The sequence below is a fragment of the Neovison vison genome, chromosome 1 (genome assembly GCF_020171115.1).
Source record: "Neovison vison isolate M4711 chromosome 1, ASM_NN_V1, whole genome shotgun sequence".
In the NCBI taxonomy this organism is placed as follows: Eukaryota; Metazoa; Chordata; class Mammalia; order Carnivora; family Mustelidae; genus Neogale; species Neogale vison.
In genome coordinates this window covers 222863181-222885236 of record NC_058091.1, presented here as the reverse complement: position 1 = coordinate 222885236, position 22056 = coordinate 222863181, and the positions used below count along the sequence as shown (strand labels likewise).

The 22056-nt window shown below is 36.1% G+C and overlaps 1 protein-coding gene across 2 annotated transcripts in view; it reads right to left on the bottom strand.

Annotated features, from left to right (window-relative positions):
* ADAMTS6 (ADAM metallopeptidase with thrombospondin type 1 motif 6) overlaps window positions 1-22056 on the bottom strand; it is a 294254-nt gene that overhangs the window by 40375 nt on the left and 231823 nt on the right. The window contains exons 17-21 of one of the 2 annotated variants that reach the window (XM_044268174.1): window positions 20844-20967; window positions 20234-20314; window positions 13950-14113; window positions 13385-13523; window positions 12626-12714 (exon numbers count right to left, since the gene is read on the bottom strand). In XM_044268174.1, coding sequence (XP_044124109.1) covers window positions 12626-12714; window positions 13385-13523; window positions 13950-14113; window positions 20234-20314; window positions 20844-20967 — 597 coding nt within the window. The remainder of the gene's footprint in view (window positions 1-12625; window positions 12715-13384; window positions 13524-13949; window positions 14114-20233; window positions 20315-20843; window positions 20968-22056) is intronic. The other variant, XM_044268162.1, reaches the window with a different exon arrangement.

The following is a 22056-nucleotide window of genomic DNA, read 5'->3' as shown; positions in this document are numbered from 1 at the left end:
ACTTTCAGCCAATAGTTAAAAGTTACAGATGACCAGGGCACTGGGTTGAGTGACTGGCTCTTGGTTTCAGCTGAGGTCATGATCCCGGTCTCATGAGATCGATCCCTGCAACATGTTCCATGCTCAGCTCAGAGTCGGCTTCCCCTCTTCTTCTTGCTCTGCCCCTCCCCCTGCACATGCTCTCAAATGAATAAATAAATAAATCTTTTTTAAAAAAGTTATAGATAATCTATTTTCCTACCAAAGGTTCTCCTGTCCAGTGAGAGGAAGGAGTACCCAACTTGTATCACTGCTCTAACTCTCTATCAGGAAATGGCGTTTAGTATTTTGAAAGAACATAAAGTCCAGGAAAGTTATATATAGAAGCCCAAGGAACTACAAGTCTGTCTAGATGGAATCCTTCAACCACTATGCTTACTCTCGGAGATGGTGATGGTTCAACTGAAGACCACAGGGTCTTCTGCTCAGCAGCCACATTCCTAGGGCCAATCCCGAGTAAAGGCTCCAGAGACCATAGTGCCTCTCAATTTCCTCTCCTCCTTTTCAATCCCTTCTCTATTCCTCTTATAGGCTGTTCAATGTTCTTATATCCCACTTCTTTCTTTTTTCATAAAATTAAATAATTTTATAAATATTTGGCAATATATTGTCTTTCACAGAACAGTTGATCATTTTAAAAGCAGAGAGGAGGGAACCTGATGCTCATAAATTACCACCTAAAGTTCACTTGAAATCTGTTAAACCAAGAGGTATATGGGGCAGCAGGAGAAAGACCTTTTAAGTCTTCTCATATCTACTCTCAAGACTCAGGATTCCAGTCTTAGACCATTCAGTTGGTAAGTAAGCAGTCTATAACTACCTGTGAGTGAGTCCATAATGAAAAGAGAGGTATAAGAGAGGTATAAATGCATCCCTGGGATTGATGGGCTAACCAACATATAGGTAACTTAACCTAGCAGCATAGCGCATCATATCTACCCAAGAAACAGTTTTCTGAAGAGGAAGAGGGGAGAAAAAAATCAAAATGTTTGAGCTTATACTACAATTGTCGTTGGTGGCTAAGACAACAATTTGCTTAACCACTGCATCTAAAGTAGCTAGCAACCAAGACAACACTCCATATAACCAAAATATGTAGAGCATATAGCTAGCAATGTTAATTTAAATCTTCACTGTAGATAGCATCCAAAGAGCAACAAGTGCCAGGGGAAGGGGAATATTCTCTTTGCTCTGCCTCTCACTGATGGAATCTGGCTATTGTGCTGTGCGATTATTGGCCAGACAAACACATTTGCAGGGCAGAGTAAACTCCATCTGCGTTGGATCTAACAGCTGGCACCCAGTGTCCCTATCTGCTCCAAGCATATACTTTCTTCTTCTGAATCGCTTCCTGCTAGTTTTTATCTTTCAAAGGCTTCATTTCACTGTATTTCCCAGTGTCTTCCCTTCTGTCCTAAGCAAAACTAGATGTTCCAAGGAAACACAGGATTATATGCACACACACACACACACACACACACACACACTGCAACTTTAAAATATTGTATTTTTCTGCAGCGACTCTGTTTAATGATGGTAAGGTAGGGTAGGGCATAAACATACTGAATTTATTTGAAATCATACTAACCCAAGAGAGAATTTTTTTTTCTTTTTTTAAGATATCATTTATTTATTTGAAAATGAGAGCGAGCGAGAGAGAGAGAGAGAGTGGCGATGGGAGGCCAAGGGAGAGGGAGAAAGAGAATATCAAGTCTCACGCAGGGTTCCATCTCATGACTAGGAGATCAGGACCCAAGCCAAAACCAAGAGTCAGACACCTAATTAACTGAGCAACACACGTGCCCCTCCCTGGAGGGATTTTCTACCACTCATTAGATATTAACAGGAATGTCTTCCATGGAAAGTGTCTCACTTAATTTAACTCACCTAATTCTTACTATGTCTAAGGCATGGTTTTTCATTATCATAAGGGGTAAAATTAGTGAGATAGTTTTGACTTCAGTAAGATTACATTAAAATGGGGGAAATAAGACAAGTGCCAATATAATTATATTATGGAAAGTACCTCATCTAATAAAATAATACATTTTCAGGTCTAATCATTTTGGTTTTACAGTCCTCCTATCTTGTTATACTGTTGTCTGATTTCTCTTTCCCTGATCTTCAGTGATCTTAAGCACTCTTTTCATAGCCAAATCCCTTTTCACTATCTCTTGTTATTATACCTTTTAGTGAGTTCTGGGCAGTTTAGAGAAATGACCTAAGGTAAATTTTCACTTTCTTGGGTAAAACAAGGCAATCAAATTAAATCATTTTTAATGTTTCTTCCAGATTCAAAATTTCACGAAAATTATCTCCTCTTTTCTTTCCCACAATTCAGTTGTTCAGTTTCTTTCCCTTTTACGTCCACTTTGCCCCCATTTTCTACAGAATAAGAAGTCTGGAAAACACACAATTGTTACATTCCTTTAGTTTTGTAGTCTTGTTTCAATGGTTGGGTTCTTACCAATAGACATATACATGATAGGGGGTAAACATGTCAAGAGGCAGAACACAGCTAGAAATAGGAATTTGTGAGAGGCAAGTTTCCAGTAAAGAATTGACTCATATTATACTAAAAAGAAATTTCCATGATCTATAGGAGCTTGTTTTTGATACTTTACTAAAAATTTTAGAGAAATGATGTTGAGAGTAGAAGAAGACCTTGAACTTCTATACACTATGCTGAGTTTATTACCAATAGAAAAGGTTTCCTTTTATTTTATTTTATTTTTTTTTAAAGATTTTATTTATTTATTGGACAGAGAGCGAGATCACAAGTAGGCAGAGGCAGGCAGAGAGAAAGGGGAAGCAGGCTCCGCACTGAGCAGAGAGCTTAACGTGGGACTCGATGCCAGGACCCCGAGATTATGACCCGAGCTGAAGGCAGAGGCTCAACCCACTGAGCCACCCAGTCGCCCCTCCTTTTATTTTTTTAAAGACTGTATTTTCAAGTAACCACTGCACCCAATGTATGGCTCAAACTTATGGCCCCAAGATCAAGAATCACATGCTCTACCAGCTGAGCCAGCCAGGTGCCCAGAAGCTTTTCCTTCTTCCTTTCTCCCTCCCTCCCTTCCTTCCTTCCCTTCCCCTTCCTTCATTTTCTTTTTATTTATGCTTTATTCTTTCTTTCTTTCTAAGGCTTTATTTATTTATTTGAGAGAAAGAGAGAGCAGTGTGTGTTGGGAGAGGGGCAAAGAGAAGGGGAAGCAGACTCCCCCCTGAATGAGGAGCCCAACATGGGGCTCGATCCCAGGACCCTGAGATCATGACCTGAACAGAGGCTTAACTGACTAAGCCACCTAGGCATCCCCAAGGCTGTTCTTCTAACTATAGATAGCACCAGCTACTTTCTTAGAACCAAAGAGCAAATATTTCAGATTTGAGTTATAAAAAAGCTGTATAACTTACTAATTTACTCAAATAAAAAAACATGGGAATAGTAATATCAGAAGTTCCTATAAAATTGGGATGATGTTTGCATTTAAAAAGGTTTAAAAAAATAAAAATAAAAACAAAATAAAAAGGTTTAATTTTTTTCCAAAAGGATTTTATGTATTTTGAAAGATGCATAATCTTATGACTGTTAAAAATGCTATTTAGGACAAAATGTTTGTGAAGTGATACATGACCTGTGACACATAAATCATTAATACAATAGGAATGCACTTAAATTTTGTTTTCAGCCTTACCCAAGTTTTTCAGTGAGTGAACATGTATGCAGGCCCTGGTCATGTTAGGGAAGAATAAAATCTCTAAAGCAATAGAAACCAGATGAAACAGGAAGGAAAATAGCACCAGGGGAAATGTTGGGGTCAACAGAGACTTCTTGCCTTCAGCTATAGATCCTAACATCAGAGAAAATGCAAGCCAAAATATGCAGGAGTAAACAGTAAAAAAAATCAGGTTACCACACCAAACTTTCATATGTAAGACTTTTTAAAAGAAGTTAGAAAGCTTAAATGATATTGAAAATGCACCGGAGAATTCAAAAAACAATTTTAAGTGTACTGTATAAGAGAAGCCACATGCTTAAGTAAAAAGGTAAATAGAAATAATTATTATAGACAAACAAATGAGCAAACATTTCCTCCAGAAGTGTGAACCAACCAAGAGCATGAGTTGCCTAGGGCAGTTGCTCTTCTTCAGGCCATGTATGATAACTGAGCCAGTGCCATTGAGGGCTACAGAGACAAGGCTATCCAGAGCTGAGATGTTCACAGATGCCCTGCTATGATGCCTGGCACAGCTAAACCCATATATTACAGGGCACTCTTACTTCCCAACATTGAAAATGACCTAAAAGAAGGGGATACCGGAGAGGTGAATAGGGAAAAGCCATATGCAAAGCAATGATAGAGCTTGTCTAGTCCTACAACTATTTTACATTTCAAAGACCAAAGAATAAATCTGGGAACAGCAAACACAGATGAATATAAATCTTTATTTTTCTAAACCCAAGTCACTTTTTATGAGGGGCTTGTATTATTAAAAATATCACAGTGATCTATTTTATGTCTAAGTTGGTGTATACAGGAATCAAATGTAAAATGACACTCATAGTTTCAAACAATAGTACATTGTGTAACTTCAAACAGAAGGATTTTTTGCAGGGAATTTTCCTTAAGAACTAACTATATAACTATATTTCTTCAAAGGGAAATAAATGGCAATGAGTAAAGTGCTCCTAATTATTCAAACTAAAATTTCCATCTGTTATTTTTTACTTAAATCTGAAAGTAACTTATGGATGATAAGTCCTAAATCAAAGAGAAGTACACTTAGTTATAAGATTTGACCTTTTTATGTCTTTCATACTTGATTTCAATCAGTTCTACTTTGAATCTTGAAAAACAATTGGATTTTGTTTTCTTCTCTCTGCCCCATTTTGGGGCTCCTCCACTCTGAATTTGTATCAAAATTATGGTGTATACTTTATAAGCTGTAATACATATTACATATTATTATTGTGTCTATAAAAGACTCTGAAAACACTTGTTTGTTTGAAGCACATTCTGTCAGTTCATTAATAGTGTGAATTGACCATTATTAGTGATTTAAAAAATGTTAGGTAGCTTGGGGTGCCAAGCTGGCCCAGTTGGTAGTGCCTATGACTCTGAATCCTAGAGTAGTGAGTTTGAGCCCCAAGTTGCATGTAGAGTTTACTTAAAAATAATTTTTTAAAAAGATTTATTGACTTACTTATTTGACAAAGAGAATCACAAGTAGGCAGAGAGGCAGGCGGAGAGAGAGAGGGAAGCAGGCTCCCCGCTATGCGGGGCTGGATCCCAGGACCCTGAGATCATGACCTGAGCCAAAGGCAGAAGGCTTAACCCACTGAGCCACCCAGGAGCCTCGAAAATAAAATCTTTTAAAAAAGATGTTCGGTATTTTAGAATTAGTGAAGAAATTAAAAGGACATCTGTGAAAATGTAAGGCATTTACCTGTTTTATCTGGTACTATGAGAGATGTTTTCTTTCAGTCAGGTATTAGTATAAGCCTAAAGATTGTATTATATTTTTTCTAATAATTACCTTTACAATTTTAAAATTGTTTTGTTATAATGGAATAACTATACCTTTTTTTCCCCTGAAGATTTGATTTATTTGAAAGAGAGAGAGAGAGAATGAGCAGGGGGAGAGGGAGAAGCAGGCTCACTACTAAGCAGGGAGTCTGGTGTGGAACTCAATCCTTGGACCCTGAGATCATGACCCGAGCCAAAGACGCTTAACCAACTGAGCCACCCAGGCACCCCAAACTGCTGTACTTTTAAGTGCACATTATTCTTGTGTTGTGTCATTTTCAAAAATGAAATATATAACATATATTCCATAGAAACAATGTAGAAATATCCAACTTTTTAAACAGGCCAAAACAATCTGCATGACAGATTTATTAAAATAACTTGAAAATTATGTCTTAATAAACGGAATAGTGTAGGGATGCCTGGGTGCCTCAGTCAGTTACACATCTACCTTAGGGTCATGTCATGATCCCAAGGTCCTGGAATTGAGCCCCACATTGGGCTCTCTACTCAGCAGGGAGCCTGCTTCCCCCCACCTTTTCCTCCCTGCTCCTGCTCTCTCTCTCAAATAGATAAAATCTAAAATAAAATAAAATAAAATAAAATAAATGGAATTGTGTAGATTATTACATAAGCTTGTTAGGTAGTTAATTACAAAGAAAAATTCGCTATCAGTTCTCTTTTACATATTTAGGATATTTTTTCTTCTTTCTTTCTTTCTTTCTCCCTCTCCCACCCCCTCTTCCTCTCCTTCTCCTTCTTCTTCTTCTTTGCTTTAATCACCCACCAATCTTAAACTGAACTAACAGAGATGGGGGAAGGAAACATACTCAGGACACAAAAGAAGGAAAACTTAATGCAAATATGAAGGAAAGGTTTACATAGTATTCAAGACTTCTACTTCCTTAACTGGAAGCACAGAAGAGGCTCTGGTTTTAAATTCTGAACATCACCAGCACCCTGATTAAGGAGTTTATAGGCATTTTTTTCCTTTTATGAAATGAATTTCAACATCTATTGGAAGAAAGGGAGATGACTAATTTTTATCTACTTTAATGGCACTCATTTTACCTTAAATCTAGAGTTCTCAAACTTTCCTGGTTCATGACACCCTTAATGTCTCAGTAATTTTTTCACAGCCCTCTTAGGCAGAAAAAAAGAAAACAAAAACGAAGAGTTTTGCTTATTAAGTAGTTAGGTCCAAACAACTTAGTAATAATTGCTGTGGTACATGACCAATGTCACTGTGTTTCCGTCAAAAACGTAGAACATTCTGCTGTATCTTTTGTGAATTTGCTGCAGTATTCTGGGGCACCGTGATACAGTTTGAAAAACATGGGCTGGGTGGGAGGTTGGGGTACCAGGTGGTGGGTATTATAGAGGGCACGGATTGCATGGAGCACTGGGTGTGGTGAAAAAATAATGAATACTGTTTTTCTGAAAATAAATAAATTGGAAAAAATAAAATAAAATAAAATAAAATGCGCATTTCACCAAAAAAAACCAAAAACATGGGCCTACATCAGGAAAATGCAAAATAGTAGTCGGAAACTATATAAAGCATCCTAAAAATATTAAAGAATAGAAACCAGCTCCAATATGTGTAAGAATCCAGATGAATCAGGTGAAATCACAAAAAGAGTGAATTAAAAAAAAATTTTGTCCTAGCTAGACAGAAGAAACACACAGAATATCTTTTAAGTTTGTATGTTATTCACGCACACACATACACACACACACACAAACACACAGCCTAAGATGACATCCAGGGAAGAAAAAGAAAAAGAAAAAAAATAAGCATCTAAATAAGCATGAAACATACAAGAAAAATTAATCAGGCTAGGTAAACGTAAAATAAAAACTAATGATAAAATCAAGTGGTCAAAAACAATTGATTGGAAACATTCCCGAATAACCCCATAGTATATATATATGAAAAAAATCTGTATATATATATATATATATATATATATATATATATATAAATCAAATCAAATAAAAATTGCCTCTAAAAATAAAACTGTCTTCTCCCTTCTCCCTCTCAATATAACTATAGTTTTAACTTATCTTTTTCTCTCTGAGCTGCCAGGCAATGTTCAACAAAGAGATGCCAAAATTTGTCAGCAGAAACCTGACAAAATTGAGTTCTTTTCTATGCAGTTTTTGTACTTCTATACAAAGATAAAGAAAACCTTAGAAAAAAAAATTTAGAGAAAATAATCAGCCGGTATCAAAAGAGGCAATTGCAGGCCAAAGACTATATTTAGAGCATAAATTTAAAAAAATACATGTAAAATATTCATGTATTTCTGACTTTTCTTTGCATCACAAATAAAGCATTCTTAAGACTTTCTTTTTAACAGAACAGGTACAAACTTGAACGCCACAGTGCAGTGACTCTCAGTTAATTAGCTTTGCAAAGCTTTGCTTTAAAGCCTATGGGTTGCATCAGGTAAGAGGAGGGGTGAGGGAGGAAGAGAACGGTTTAAATGGTTGGAAATGAGAGCACAGCCAGCCAGTAGAGAAGGAAATTATCATGAATACTGCTGCATTTTGCAAAAACTCATTTCCTAATGAAACAAAATTTCCAAAACAATAGATGACTTCCTCTAGAACCATGTCACAAAGAGAAAAAAAAAGTTATCATTTTTCCCAAATGGTGAGTTAAAACAGGAGCCATTTGCCTCTGACTTGTGTGTTTAAATTAAACTTGGTTGAGTTTATAACCACTTATTCATTGTAACTCCCTTAAGTACCACAGAAATTTGAAATTAGAGGGAGAACTTTGGATTTAGCACAATTTCACTAGGTCTTAGTGAAAAGGTTAAGAAACAATACTTAATAGTTTCAGTCAGTTTCAAAAGCATTGATTAGATGCTTATAAGTGATCCATCAGGTAAAGAGAGCATGTAAATAAACTGAAAAAGAGCTTTCTAAAGGCATGTCCAAGGCTGATGGCCACACTAAACAAAATTATAAAATTAATTGGCATCCTACTACATTTTTCATTCCCTATGCTGATGTCCTATTCCACTTTTCCACCCCAAATACTTATAAATAAATCTCGTTAATATTTGCATTATTTAACTAGTAGCTAATTAGCAACAGAAATGTGAGTTAATACTACTAATGGCATTTGTATCTGAATGCAAATTATCTGAATACTAAAACTCTTTCCATCAGCCTCAATGGCAGGACTTCCCAACCTTGGCTGCATGATGGAATCACCTAGGGAGTTTTAAAAAATCTGATGCCCAGGCCACATTCCTGACAAATTAAATCAGAACTTCCGGGGTGCGGGCCCAATCATCATCAGAATTTTTTCCAAGTTCTCCAGGTGATTCCAATGTACAACCAAAATTAAGAAGCACTGGCTTTAGGCAAAGCATTTGAAAAAATAAAATTTCAAACTAGTGAAGGAGATTTTTTTTTTTTTAGTAGGGATTTATCATGTTGCTCTATGGAGGCTATCAACTGGTGGAAATGCTCTGTTCAAGGTAAAGGACCATATTTATTAAGAGAGACTGCTACATTTAAAAAAAATCACTAAACACTTAATTTCTAAGTCTTGATTTTAGGAAGTTACCTCACTTGGGCTTTGTGTACAAAATAGGGATAATAATAGCAATGCCTAGGCTCACAGTGCTGTTGATGATGATCAAATGTAACAGAGTACCAGAAAATGCTCTATAAACTATAACATTTTATTTAGTATTATGTAGCTGAGCTATAGAGCCATTTATCATTAAAAAGACTAGCTGTGATGTAGATTATAACTGTAATATGGATTATTACCTAAATGATTTGCTACTTTGTTTTAATAGGCATTTACTTTATGAAATCTAAGTGTCTAACCCAGTGTTTCTCAAAGCATGGTTCCTGAACCACTAGCACCAGCATCACCTGGACACCTCATAAGTGCAAATTCTTGGGGTCTATCCCAGACCTACTGAATCTGAAATTGGGAGCAGAACCTAGCAATCTTATTTGAATAAGACATCCAGGCAATTCTGATGTTAAAATCTGAGGACCACATATCCAGCCAAAGTGAGTAAAAAGTGAGCATGTATGACTAATATCAAAGGAAAATATTCAGTATTTGTTATTTGAAACTTTAAAAGTTGCAGTGCAAAGACACAGTGGCCTAAATTACCACTTTGAAAAAATTTCTAAAGCTTTGTTTTCAAAAATAATATAATTCTCTTTACCTAGCCAAGCTTTATCAATTAACACATTAATCATGAATCCAGTGGTAGTATATAAATTTGAGAATCAGATAAATCACAGAGCATATAACACTCTGGATAAGGAATAAAGAAACAGAACTCTAGTAGGAGTTAACAGTGGTTCAGAAAATAGTCACGTTTTAATTCATTGGGCCTGCATGTCTCTCAGAGGAAGAATCACAACTGTATCTTAAAAATCACATTTATCCTAAAGACAACACCCCACAGCATCTCAATGTTCTTATTCAGGCTACGGAAGTGTTTCATCACTTACTCAGAGAAAAGACCATTACTTAGACTGAATCACCAGCAATATTTCCTGCAGCATAAGATTTGTCATTGGGTCTGCTAAGCAACAGAAAAACAATCTCAAAACTTCTTATCTTAAGAGATATCATAAGAGAAAGCTATCAGCATTGCTCCCAAACTCAGAGTTTGTTATTTGCCACTAATAAAACATATGCAGGAGAGTAATAGGTGAGATCACTGCAGAGTCTTGTGAGATTGCAACAGAGAGTTCTTTGAGATCTTTCTTGTTTTCTCTTTTTCCATTTTAAAAAACTCTGGTGTCCTCAAGACACCTAGCACTGCCCTGGAAAGATGAGAGTGAAATATCCCAATTAAGTACTGACTTTATCCCAATTAAAAACTGCTGTACCTCCTAAGAAAATCAACAATTCTAAACTCTTACTTCCTACACTGGAAAAAACTAGCACAGGTAAATAATTGCCAAAATAGTTAATTCCTTTTGCTCTCCCACTCATCTATAAATATTTATTGAGTACCCAATGTACTCTAGGTATTGTTCTAGGTGCAGAGTGAGTCTAGAGAGATGCACAGATGTCAGTGAGGAGGACAGAGATTCCATGTCTCCAGGTTTCAGTTTCTCTGTCAACCAAACCATTAGTACTCAAACTTGAGCAAGCATCACAATCACCTGGAGAGCTATTTAAAACAGACTTTTGAAGCCCACCCAGATGTTCTATTCTGTAGATCTGAGATCGGGTCCCCAAAGTAGCATTTCTAATAAATTCTCAGGTGATGCTGATGCTACCAGTGCAGTGGCCACACTTTGAGAACCATTTACCAAGCCACCTGAATGGCAGCTATTCACACTATCCCTGCCGACTTCCAAGCACTATACATCTCTCTTCCAAAAAAGACAATGGCCTCGAAACTGCCTCATGCCTGTTGTCATAATCATGTACAACTGAGCAAAATTCCAATTTCAAGAACCACCTCAAATATCTACAATCAGTAAGCTCCAGAACAGAGAACAACAGAGAAAATTCTCCTTCCCGAGGGTTTTCTCTTTCCTTGCTTTTCTTTATATTTTATTCTCTACCACAAGAAATCATTTTTATATGATGATTTCCCAATGCGAGTGTTATGGAAAACACTCCTTTAGATTTTTCATATATCTTTAATAAAATTACAGCTTTTCTTCTAAATTCAGTTCTCATGGGCCTAACACCTGCCCTATTTGTCAGGCTCTCTCCTTTTTGAACAAAAGAATCATAGGGTTAGAAGGAACACTGAGAATTCACTTAATCCCTCCTTGGCCTCAGAAACACTGTATCTAAACCATCCCCAAATATAGCAATTTTTAGTACAAAGACGTACAGGCACTAAGAATTTCTCATTCAACATTCTGTCATAGACTTCAAGATACTAATATACTTTCCCTCAGCCTTCCCTTCTCCAAGCTAATCATCCTCAACATTTAGACTTTCCTCATTAGATTTCCTAACTTTATTTTGACTCTTCCTTAATAACTTTATTCTACCTTATACTTCAGAGCCTGAATTATGTATGTACTGTTGTCCTGAAGGCTTTTTTTCTTTTTTGGTATGTGAAAGAGATAAGTTAATTTGTAGCTTGAATAAAAATAAATTTAATTGGAACAAGAAATACATATGTATAAATGCCACTAAAATATAATACAGTGGCATTCATTTGAACAATTAGTTTCAAATATCCTTTATTTTATTAAAATATATAGCAATGTCTTACAGTTTTAATAACTTTACATTATAAATCACTAGCCATTTCACACATAAAATGGATTGGAATTAGAGATCTTTTAAAAATATGCCACAAATTGGGGCACCTGGGTGGCTCAGTGGGTTAAGCCTCTGCCTTTGGCTCAAGTCATGATCTTAGAGTCTGGGGATTGAGCCCTGCATTGGGCTCTCTGCTCAGCGGGGAGCCTAGTTCCCCCTCTCTCTCTGCCTGCTTCTCTGCCTACTTGTGTTCTCTTTTTCTGTCAAGTAAATAAATAAAATCTTTTAAAAAATAAAATATGCCACAAATTATATATAACCATATTTCATGACACTTCACACAGGACAAGACAGTATTATTAATTTGCTTTTTTGATGTTTTATATCATGTTTACTACTAAAGTTGGAGTAGCTAATCAATGATTTATTTGTGAATGATTCTAAAAATACTGAATATTATATAATAATCATTTCGTGAAAATACTCGAGCCTCAAGAATCAGAGGACTTTAGAAATTCAATGAGTACAAGACAAGATAGGGTAAAGGCCATGTCCAATCATATGTTTCTGAGCAGTTTAGAAAGGGAAAATAGTTAATACATTGAAATGGGGTAAAATGGGATGATTCACCTTATTTCTATTTCTCCCGTTCTAAATATCACTATTCAAAATGAATCTTTGCTTTTGGAATGGTGATGTGCTCTAAGCAAGCCTAGGCCTGAGGGATAGGTTTGTTTCCTTGCCTATTGGGACCAAGGTGTACGGTGGAGGCGATGCATTTAGTCTCCAGAGAGAAGGAAGATGCTGCTTGCACAGCACTTCTACTCACCAGTCCATGCAGCAGCAAGGGTGTTGGCTTTGAAGGAAGCCAACTGTCCTGCTCTCCCAGCCAGAGGTAAAGAATTGCATTGGTGGCCACTAGAGGGAGGAGGATTAGGAATAGAGTAAATTGTGGGGAAAAGGCACCCATGAAAAACGCACATGGGACAACCAACACATCACCAACCACCGCCTAGCAGCTACCTCTCTGAGGGACTATAATGGGGTCAGCATACACCATTAACCCAGAGACCCAGACACCAGGAGTTATCGTAGTATCCCAGTATATAGCCCCTTAACTGTGATGGCTGGAGAAGGGAGTTTGAACAGGTTTGTGGGAAACACACAAGCACACAAACACAAACACACAAGCACACAGACATACATTCTCATCCCCCATTACAAGAAGTTGAATCTGTGCCGTCTGATTCTTGCTCATTTTCTTATTTAAAACTCATGATGTTCTTTACCAAGAATGTGTTCACGAAAAGCAAACAGCCCACCTTCAAGATAGTCTTGGGAGAAGCACCAGCAGAGACACTCATTGTGCCAAGATGTATTTTACCAACAAATCTGTACAAATTACATGAGGTTAAAAACAAATGGAATATAATATAATTAAAGCAAAGTTTCTTTTGCTAAATTACAGCTTGAAGCAAACCTGCAAGAAATGTTTCCAATTAGCTTCTTCAGCAAACACAAAGCATAGCTCAGAATATGTTTTGCTTTCCATCTGCCCTCTGGGTGGGCTGCCTAGTGTGTGTCTTACCTCCAGCACAAGTAGTTGAGCATTCTGACCAAGGCTGATGATTCCATGAAAAGCCAACTTCATTGTCTCCACTGCCGGTCCGAGTGATGGGAACGTTGAATTTATACCTAATTCCCAAATTCTGTTCCTGAAGCAGAACCTGCCATTGAAAACAACTGGTGAAGATAATTAAAATACAATGAGGCTTCATTCAAATATTTATTATTTCTTTTGAAGAAGAAAATGTCATAAAGTAAGTCTTATAGGAAATTTAAGATAACCTGTAGAACACACAGAATGATATTGAATTTTCTCCTCCTATTTTCATGGGTAATTTAGAATCATTTCTCTTAAACGCCTTGTTTGGTTATAAAAATACTATTTAAGCAGGCATTGAAAAGATCAGTCATATGGAAGGAGCAATATGGCCTTAACCTTACACAGATTTGATACCCTTGGGTAAATCATTTTACCTTTATTAACCTTAATATCACCACCTGTAAAACAGAGATAATAAAGCCTGCCCCTCTGTACCTCAAAAGGCAGATCACAAATGGAAAAAGTTAAGTGGCAAAGACACATTTACCATGACAATGAGATTTTCTGAGGTGGGACCTAGAGCTTCCAAAGATTCTGGTTCATCAGTTGGTCTCTTGTAGTGAATAGCAGTCCCAGCAACATCAAACTTCCGAGGCCAGTCAATAGTCCAGGCACCATTAATATAGTAATCATCTCCTTCAGATTTCAAAGCTAAAAAAAAAAAAAAAAGTCTATCTAAAAATGTAAAACTTTATTTACCACAATGTCACTTATTAACTGCACTGGAGTGTACAATGAGTATCCAATTCATTTCCACTTGGAGATAGGATTCTTGGCCATTTGCTTAAGTACAAATTAACATGTAATTTTGTATGTGAATGCCAAGAAGATGTTAAGTATTTATTGATGATAGTAATAAAAAGAAATGAAAGTTTTATCTGGAGGAATAAACACATGAAACTAGCAAGGGAAACTATAAGAAAAGCAATAATTGGGGATGACAGTAAGAGTAGGGAGCAGACTTTCTTGCCTAAAACTTAAAATTATAATTACATGAATATGAGATGAAGTGGACTTGTGGTACTGGCATGCAGACAGACAGAAAAATGGAGCCAAACAGTGAAGAAATAAACCCAGGGCACCTGGGTGACATAGTTAAGTGTCTGACTCTTGATTTCAGCTCAGGTCATGATCTTAGAGTCCTGACATTGAGTCCTATACCGGGCTCCGTGCTCAGCACAGAGCCTGCTTAAGATTCTCTCCCTTTGGCCCCTCTCCCTGTATACTCTCTCTTTCAAAATAAATAAATAGGGCGCCTGGGTGGCTCAGTGGTGTAAGCCTCTGCCTTCGGCTCAGGGTCATGATCTCAGGGTCCTGGGATAGAGGCCAGTATCCTGCTCTCTGCTCAGCAGGGAGCCTGCTTCCTCCCCTCTCTCTGCCTGCATCTCTGTCTACTTGTGATCTCTCTGTCAAATAAATAAATAAAATCTTTAATTAATAAATAAATAAAATATTTTTAAAAATTATTAAATTCTACATTATATCAATTTCACCTGAATAAAAACAAAATTTAAAAAAGAGAGAAAGAATAAATGCCAGATGGGTAAATATTTAAATGTATACATAGTTAAATAATAAAATGTTAGAAAGAAAATATGGAAGAACTTAAAAAAGTAATATTAGGGTATGAAAAGGTTTTCTTTCTTTCCTTTTTTTTTTTTTAAAGATTTATTTATTTATTTATTTGACAGAGAGAGAGAGAGAGAGAGAGAGAGATATGACAGGTAGGCAGAGCAGCAGGCAGAGAGAGAGGGGGAAGCAGGTTCCCTGCTGAGCAGAGAGCCCAATGTGGGGCTTGATCCCAGGACCCTGAGATCATGACCTGAGCCGAAGGCAGAGGCTTAACCCACTGAGCCACCAAGGCACCCTGGAAAGGTTTTCTAAGCATGGCAAAAAAATACCTCACAAACTATAAAGAATAAGCTTAATAAATATGCATGCATAACTTTTTAAACATCTGTAGAAAAGTATTAAAAATTTTTATTAAAAAAGTTTTATAAATATGTGATAAGAAAAAGGACTATTAGCACTACTATAAAAAAACTCCCATAAATAAATAGGATGATGATAATTTTAATAATAATGATCATACTTTGACAATGACAAACATGTCAGCATAATTTTTTGTTAACATACTAGCTTCTTCAAAACCTTTATATCACAGGGGTGCCTGGGTGGCTCAGTTGGCTAACCATCTGACTTGGTTTCGCTCAGGTCATGACCTCAGGGTTGTGAGATCAAACCCCACATAGGGCTCCATGCTCAGCAGAGAGTCTTCTCTCTCTGTCTCCCTCTCCCCTTCAACCTGTGCATGCATGTACACTTAAAAAACCAAAAAACCAAAAACAAAAACCTTTAAAAAACACACACACAAAATTTTCTCAGGCCAGATGAACAAGCAGCTCAAAAGCACTAAAAAGGTCATGGCACATAGAGTCTCTGACTCTCTGGACCTCTACCACTTGTCCTTAATATTATATACCATTTCCATACCCCCAACCCTGTCTGCCTGGCAAGTTACTTGTACTTTCTTGACTCCAGATATGTTGAGAAAATTCATTTAATTGTCAAAAATAAGTCTAACTAATCTTTTGGGATTTGTCAACTAGTTTTCTGTCACTTAACACATTGAAAGTACTTTAGCTATATAAGGACATCTGAGACTGTATGATATGAAATATTGAAAACAAAAATTAAAACAAGCCTCCTCCACCCACCACCAGTAGCTCTGAATTCTCCTTCAATTTTAACTCTCACTTTCTATTTTTTCAACTACTTAATGAAAAGATCTTAACTCGCTTTTGCTTGTACTATAATAAATTCAGAAAAACACAAAGTATTTAAAAACGAATGAATAAGGGAGGAAGATGTGACTTTATAGACAGAGCATTATCAAAGGGAAAAATCTGATATTAGGATTCTTATTTTTTAGTCTTTTGATGTGGAAAAGAATCCAAAATTATGGCATAAAAATAAAGAGGTGTTTTTTTTTTTAATTTACTCATTTATTTTAGGAAGAGTGAGAGAGAGAGTGGGGGTAGGAGCAGAGGGAGAGAAACCCCAGGCAGACTCCCCCACTCAGTGTGGAGTCCCACACAGGACTTGATCTCATGACCTTTGAGATCATGACCTGAGGTTTAAGCAAGAGTTTGGACACCTAACTGAGTGAGCCACCCACGTGACCTAATAAAGAGGTTTTCTTAAATAAAGGAAGGAAGAGCCTGATAATACTAATGTTCCATCTAAAGAAACATTCTAGATGTGGTCTTATCTTTAAAAATATTTAAGCAAGGGGATATTTCCAAGGGAATAAGAACTCATCCAGGTCTTGCTAGAGGTTTCTGAAGAGTCTAAATTTGTCTTAAAGGATCAAATATCAAATAATAAGAATTTCTACTTCTTTCCATGTTGAGATAACTGGTATTGAACTTGCCCTCCAACAGTAAACAACTGGAAAACTCATAAAACTTTTGAATCAGTTGTTCTTAAGCTGAGAAGTTAGTGTCATTGTTTGCAGATGACATGATACTATATATAGAAAATCCTACAGACTCCACCAAAAAACTATCAGAAGTATAAAAGAATTCAGTAAAGTTGCAGAATACAGAATTAATACCCGGAAATTGGTAGTGTGTCTATACAGCAATAACAAAGTAGCAGAAAGAGAAATTAAGAAAACAATCCCAGGGATGCCTGGGTGGCTCAGTTGGTTAAGCTCAGTTGGTTAAGTCTTATATCAGGCTCTCGGCCCAGTGGGGAGCCTGCATCCTCCTCTGCCAGTCTGCCTCCTCCCACCCCCGATGAATAAATAAATAAGATATTTAAAAAAAAAAAAGAAAGAAAACAATCCCAATTACAACTGCATCAGAAAGAATAAAATACCCATGAATAATCTTAACAAAAGAGGTAAAAGACCTGTGCTCTAAAAAACTATAAAACATTGGTGAAAGAAACTGAAAAGAACACAAACTAAAAGATATTCCACTCTCATGGATTGAAAGAATCACAGGACATGAGATCAATACAAAAAGATAGCAATTGTATTGTTACATAACAATAAATCTTTCAAAAATGAAATTAAAATATCAATACCATTTATAATAACATCAAAAAGCATGAAATATTTAAAGGTAGATTTAAGAAAAAATGGGTGCAAGACCCATACACTGAAAAATAAACACTGGTGAACAAATATAAAGACTTAAATAAATATATAGGTAAATCTTTTTGTGTACTGGAAGATATTATCTTTAAGATACCAGTTCTCCCCAGATTGATCTACACAGTCCATATAATCTCTTTTTGCAGAAATTGACAAGTTTATTTTAAACTGCATACAGAAATGTATAGGACCTAGATATGCAAAAATTATTTTGAGAAAGAAGAACAAATTTGAAAACCCAATGCTTCCTATTTTGGAATTCTACTAGAAAACTCTTATTAATTAATACAACATAGTTTTGATTTAAGGAAGATACCTATATATATATATCAATGGAAGGGAACAAAAAGAGACCCATACATTCATGTTTAAATGACCTTTAACAGAAATGTCTAGGTAATTCAATGGGGGAAATGATGGTCTTTAACCCACTGAGCCAGCCAGGCACCCCAAATGATGGCCTTTTCAACAAATGGTGCTATGGTAACTGAATATCTATATGAAAACAAACAAACAAACAAACTGAACCCTTACTTTATACCTTATATAAGAACTCAAAATGGGTCATATATCTAAATATAAAAGCTAAACTGTAATTCACTGTTTTTTCAGTTTGAGAGAGAGGGATAGAGTAAGCATGAGTGAGAAGGGAGGGGCTGAAGGGAAGGGAGGAGAGGGAGAGAATCTCAACCAGATTCTGTGCTGACTGTGGAGCCAGTTGCAGAGTTCCATCTCACAATCCTCAGACCATGACCTGAGCCAAAACAATCCTCAGACCATGACCTGAGCCAAAACAATCCTCAGACCATGACCTGAGCCAAAACCGAGAGTCAGACACTTTTTAAACTTTTTAAACTGAGCTCACCAGGCGCCCCCTAAAACTATCATTTCTTGAAGAAACATTGAAGACAATATTTGCAACCTTGGGGAAGGCAAAATTTCTAAGGCAAGACAAAAAAGCATAAACTATAAACAAATTAATAAATTCGATTTTGTGAAAATCAAAAGACCCATTAAGAAAAGGAATAAAAAAGCCACTGACCTCAAAAAGATATTCATAAAATATATATTTGAGCAAAGACATGTATTTAAAATATACAAAGAACTCCTAATTCGATTAAGAGAAAAAAAATTAAACTAGGCAAAATATTTGTTGAGACACTTCACAAAAAAAGATACCTATAAGGGTAAAATTTAAAAGGTCAACAATAGGGCGCCTGGGTGGCTCAGTTGGTTAAGTGACTGCCTTCTGTGCAGGTCATAGTCCTGGAGTCCCAGGATCAAGTCCCACATCAGGCTCCCAGCTTCATGGGGAGTCTGCTTCTCCCTTTGATCTTCTCCCCTCTCAAGCTCTCTCTCTCTCTCAAATAAGTAAATGAAATCTTTAAAAAAAGTAAAATAAAAGGTCAACAATATCAAGTATTAACAAGAATATAAAGCAACCAAAACTCTTCTACAGTACTTGTAGGAATATAAATGATAACCACCACTTTGGAAAACAGTTTAGTAATTTCTTATAAAATTAAACATGTACATACCATATGACCCAGCCATTTTGCTCTTAGGATTTTATCCATAAGAAATGAAAATATATGTCTACACAATGTTTGTCTCTAAGTGTTCAAAGAAGCTGTATTCATAAGAGTCAAACACTGTAAATGACTCAAATATCCATCAAGTGAGTTGATAAACAAATTATGGTATGTCCACACAATGGAAAATTACTTGGCAATATAAAGGTGTGAACTTAAATATACTCAACTTATTACTCAAAAATGTAGATAAATCTCAAAAACATCCTGGGTGAAAAAAAAAACCAGACATAAGAGTACAGACTTTATGGTCCCATTCATGTGAAATTTCAGAACAACTAAAAATAAAATACATAATGTCCGAAAAGAAATTAGTGTTTACCTAAGGCTGAGTTTGAGGGAAATTGACTGCAAAGGCCAATAAGAGAATGTCCTGGAAATGCTGTGTCTTGGCTGTGGTGTTTTATATATATACATAAATATATAAATATAAAAATATGTGGTGTATATCTATATATAAATAGATTTATATATAGTAATATATATTTAAAGTAATAATTCATGTATTTATAGTAATTAATACTTATGTTATTTATATATTTATATATTATAACTTCTATGTATATATAATTGTCAATACTCTTTGAAATGTATACTTACTTTTTTCTAAAAGATTTTATTTAGTTGCTTAGAGATAGAGTGAGAGAGAGCACAGAGGGAGACCACAAAGGAGGGAGCTGATGTGGGGCTCGATTCCAAGACCCTGGGATCATGACCTGAGCCAGAGGCAGATACTTAACCAACTGATCCATCCAGGCACCCCTGAAATGTATACTTATAATAAATGCATTTTGTCATATATAAATATCTCATTAAAATTGATTTTCAAAAAATCAAATAACTAACCCAGTGAAGAGTAAGTTATAAACCACTAATTTTGTTTAGCTCTTCAGTGTGGTCTTATAAAACTTGATTTTACCATGAAAGTGTTCTATCCAAGCAATATTGTTTTCCTTCAAGATAATGTGTTGCTTTTCCTCAGTAATTTTTAAAAATCTAGCAAAATATGCTACTCACCAATATAGTTCTTCGACATGGCAACTTCTCTGACTTCAATATGAACAGAGCCTCTTGGTATCTGAACTACTTCCATGTAGCCTGAAACACAGAAGATAGCCAGGAATAAGCAGCATGAGCAGCTTTGGTCAGAAAATGAGTGTTTAGTAACCATTCAGTAATAAGTTTCCTTGTTCTTCAAATCTTTCTTTGACTTAGTACTTTATAAATTATGCAATATGAGCAAATTCCCCTTTGGGTTCATGAACACATCTAGAGTATTTTTCTTTTTCTCTAAACTAGCTCAAGATAGTCTTTAAAGCCTCAACATGTATAATACTGGTTCATGTTTTTTTTTCCTCAACACATGCTCCTCCCATCAGTGCTCTGTGGGAATTCAGATCCGAGGGAAACATGGCTAAATGAAGTCAAGTAGAAAGGGAACAATATTTTCTTAAAATATCTTACATGGATCAATATTTAATATTTAAGAGACTAAAAGCAACTTGGGGAAAAAACACTGCCTGCCTAAATAAAAAAAAATTTTTAAAGGGGGTGGGAAAGAAATCAACTGTTTTGGCTATTCCCAGGACAACAGAGGTGTGAAGAAGAGTTCTCTCTACACACTCACCTCCTCTGGGCAGCGAATCATTGAAGAACCCTTCGATGGCATCACATGTGCTTCCATCTCCTCCACAGACTCGACATCTATCTTCCCTAGCATCAGATCCCAAAATATTATCACAACCTACATGCTGAAAACAGAGAAGAATATTCAGTATGTCATAAAGAGGAACACTTAGAACTGTAACTAACCAAATAAATATAACTTATTCATTTATTTGTTTTTCCAGTAAAGGAAATCAAAACAGGAAGTATTTTCTTCTTTCCACTTTTTCCTTCCCAGTCTAGTAATTTCTTAGCTAACATTTCTCGACAAATAAGTTTAAAGGAAAAGAATTCTGATTCCCCAGGAATGTATGTCTGTATTTCTAACCTAGGTTTCTTTTTCATTTATAGAATCCATGCTCCAAATCTTAAAATATTATAATTTGTTGGCAATGGACTCTTACTTATACCTTCAATCAAGAAATGCAAGATTTGGGGCACTTGGGTGGCTCAGTTGGTTAAGTGACTGCCTTCAGCTCAGGTCATGATCCCAGGGTCCTGGGATCAAGCCCTACATCAGGCTTCCTGCTCAGTGGGCAGCCTGCTTCTCCCTCTCCCACTCCCCTGCTTGCATTCTCTCTCTTGCTGTGTGTCTCTCTCTGTCAAATAAATAAACAAAATCTTAAAAAAAAAGAAAGAAAGAAATGCAAGAATTAAGAAAAATACTATGTTGTCCTGTTGTCCTACATAGGGTTATAACAGCAGGAGTTGTGACTGAGCATTATGGTTTGACCTTTCTAAATCACTGACGCTTTTGGATATCCAATTGTTAGTGTCAAGGATTAATTACGGAATTCAAAACAGGGTAAACCTTTAAAAAAGAATACCTATTTCCACCAGCTGAATAAAATTGTCATAAAAACAAGGACAGGCAAGTATATGATCTTGGGAGCTGAAATTCTACCTTTCAGTTTTGCATTTAATCAAAGAAATATGGATTTTTATATATTTCTGGTACATATTTTGGCACTTGAATTTGTATAATGACCTTTAGCCATTGATATCAGGCATGTGATCTCTGAATAAAACCTGTACTTTTGTCTTTGCTACCCCCAAGAATTTTAATGCTGTCATAGAAATAACACACATGCACAGGATCATCAGGTATATTGAGAATCAAGTAGCCTAAAGGACAGAAACTTCCACAAGAAATTATGACACAAAACAGATAGTGT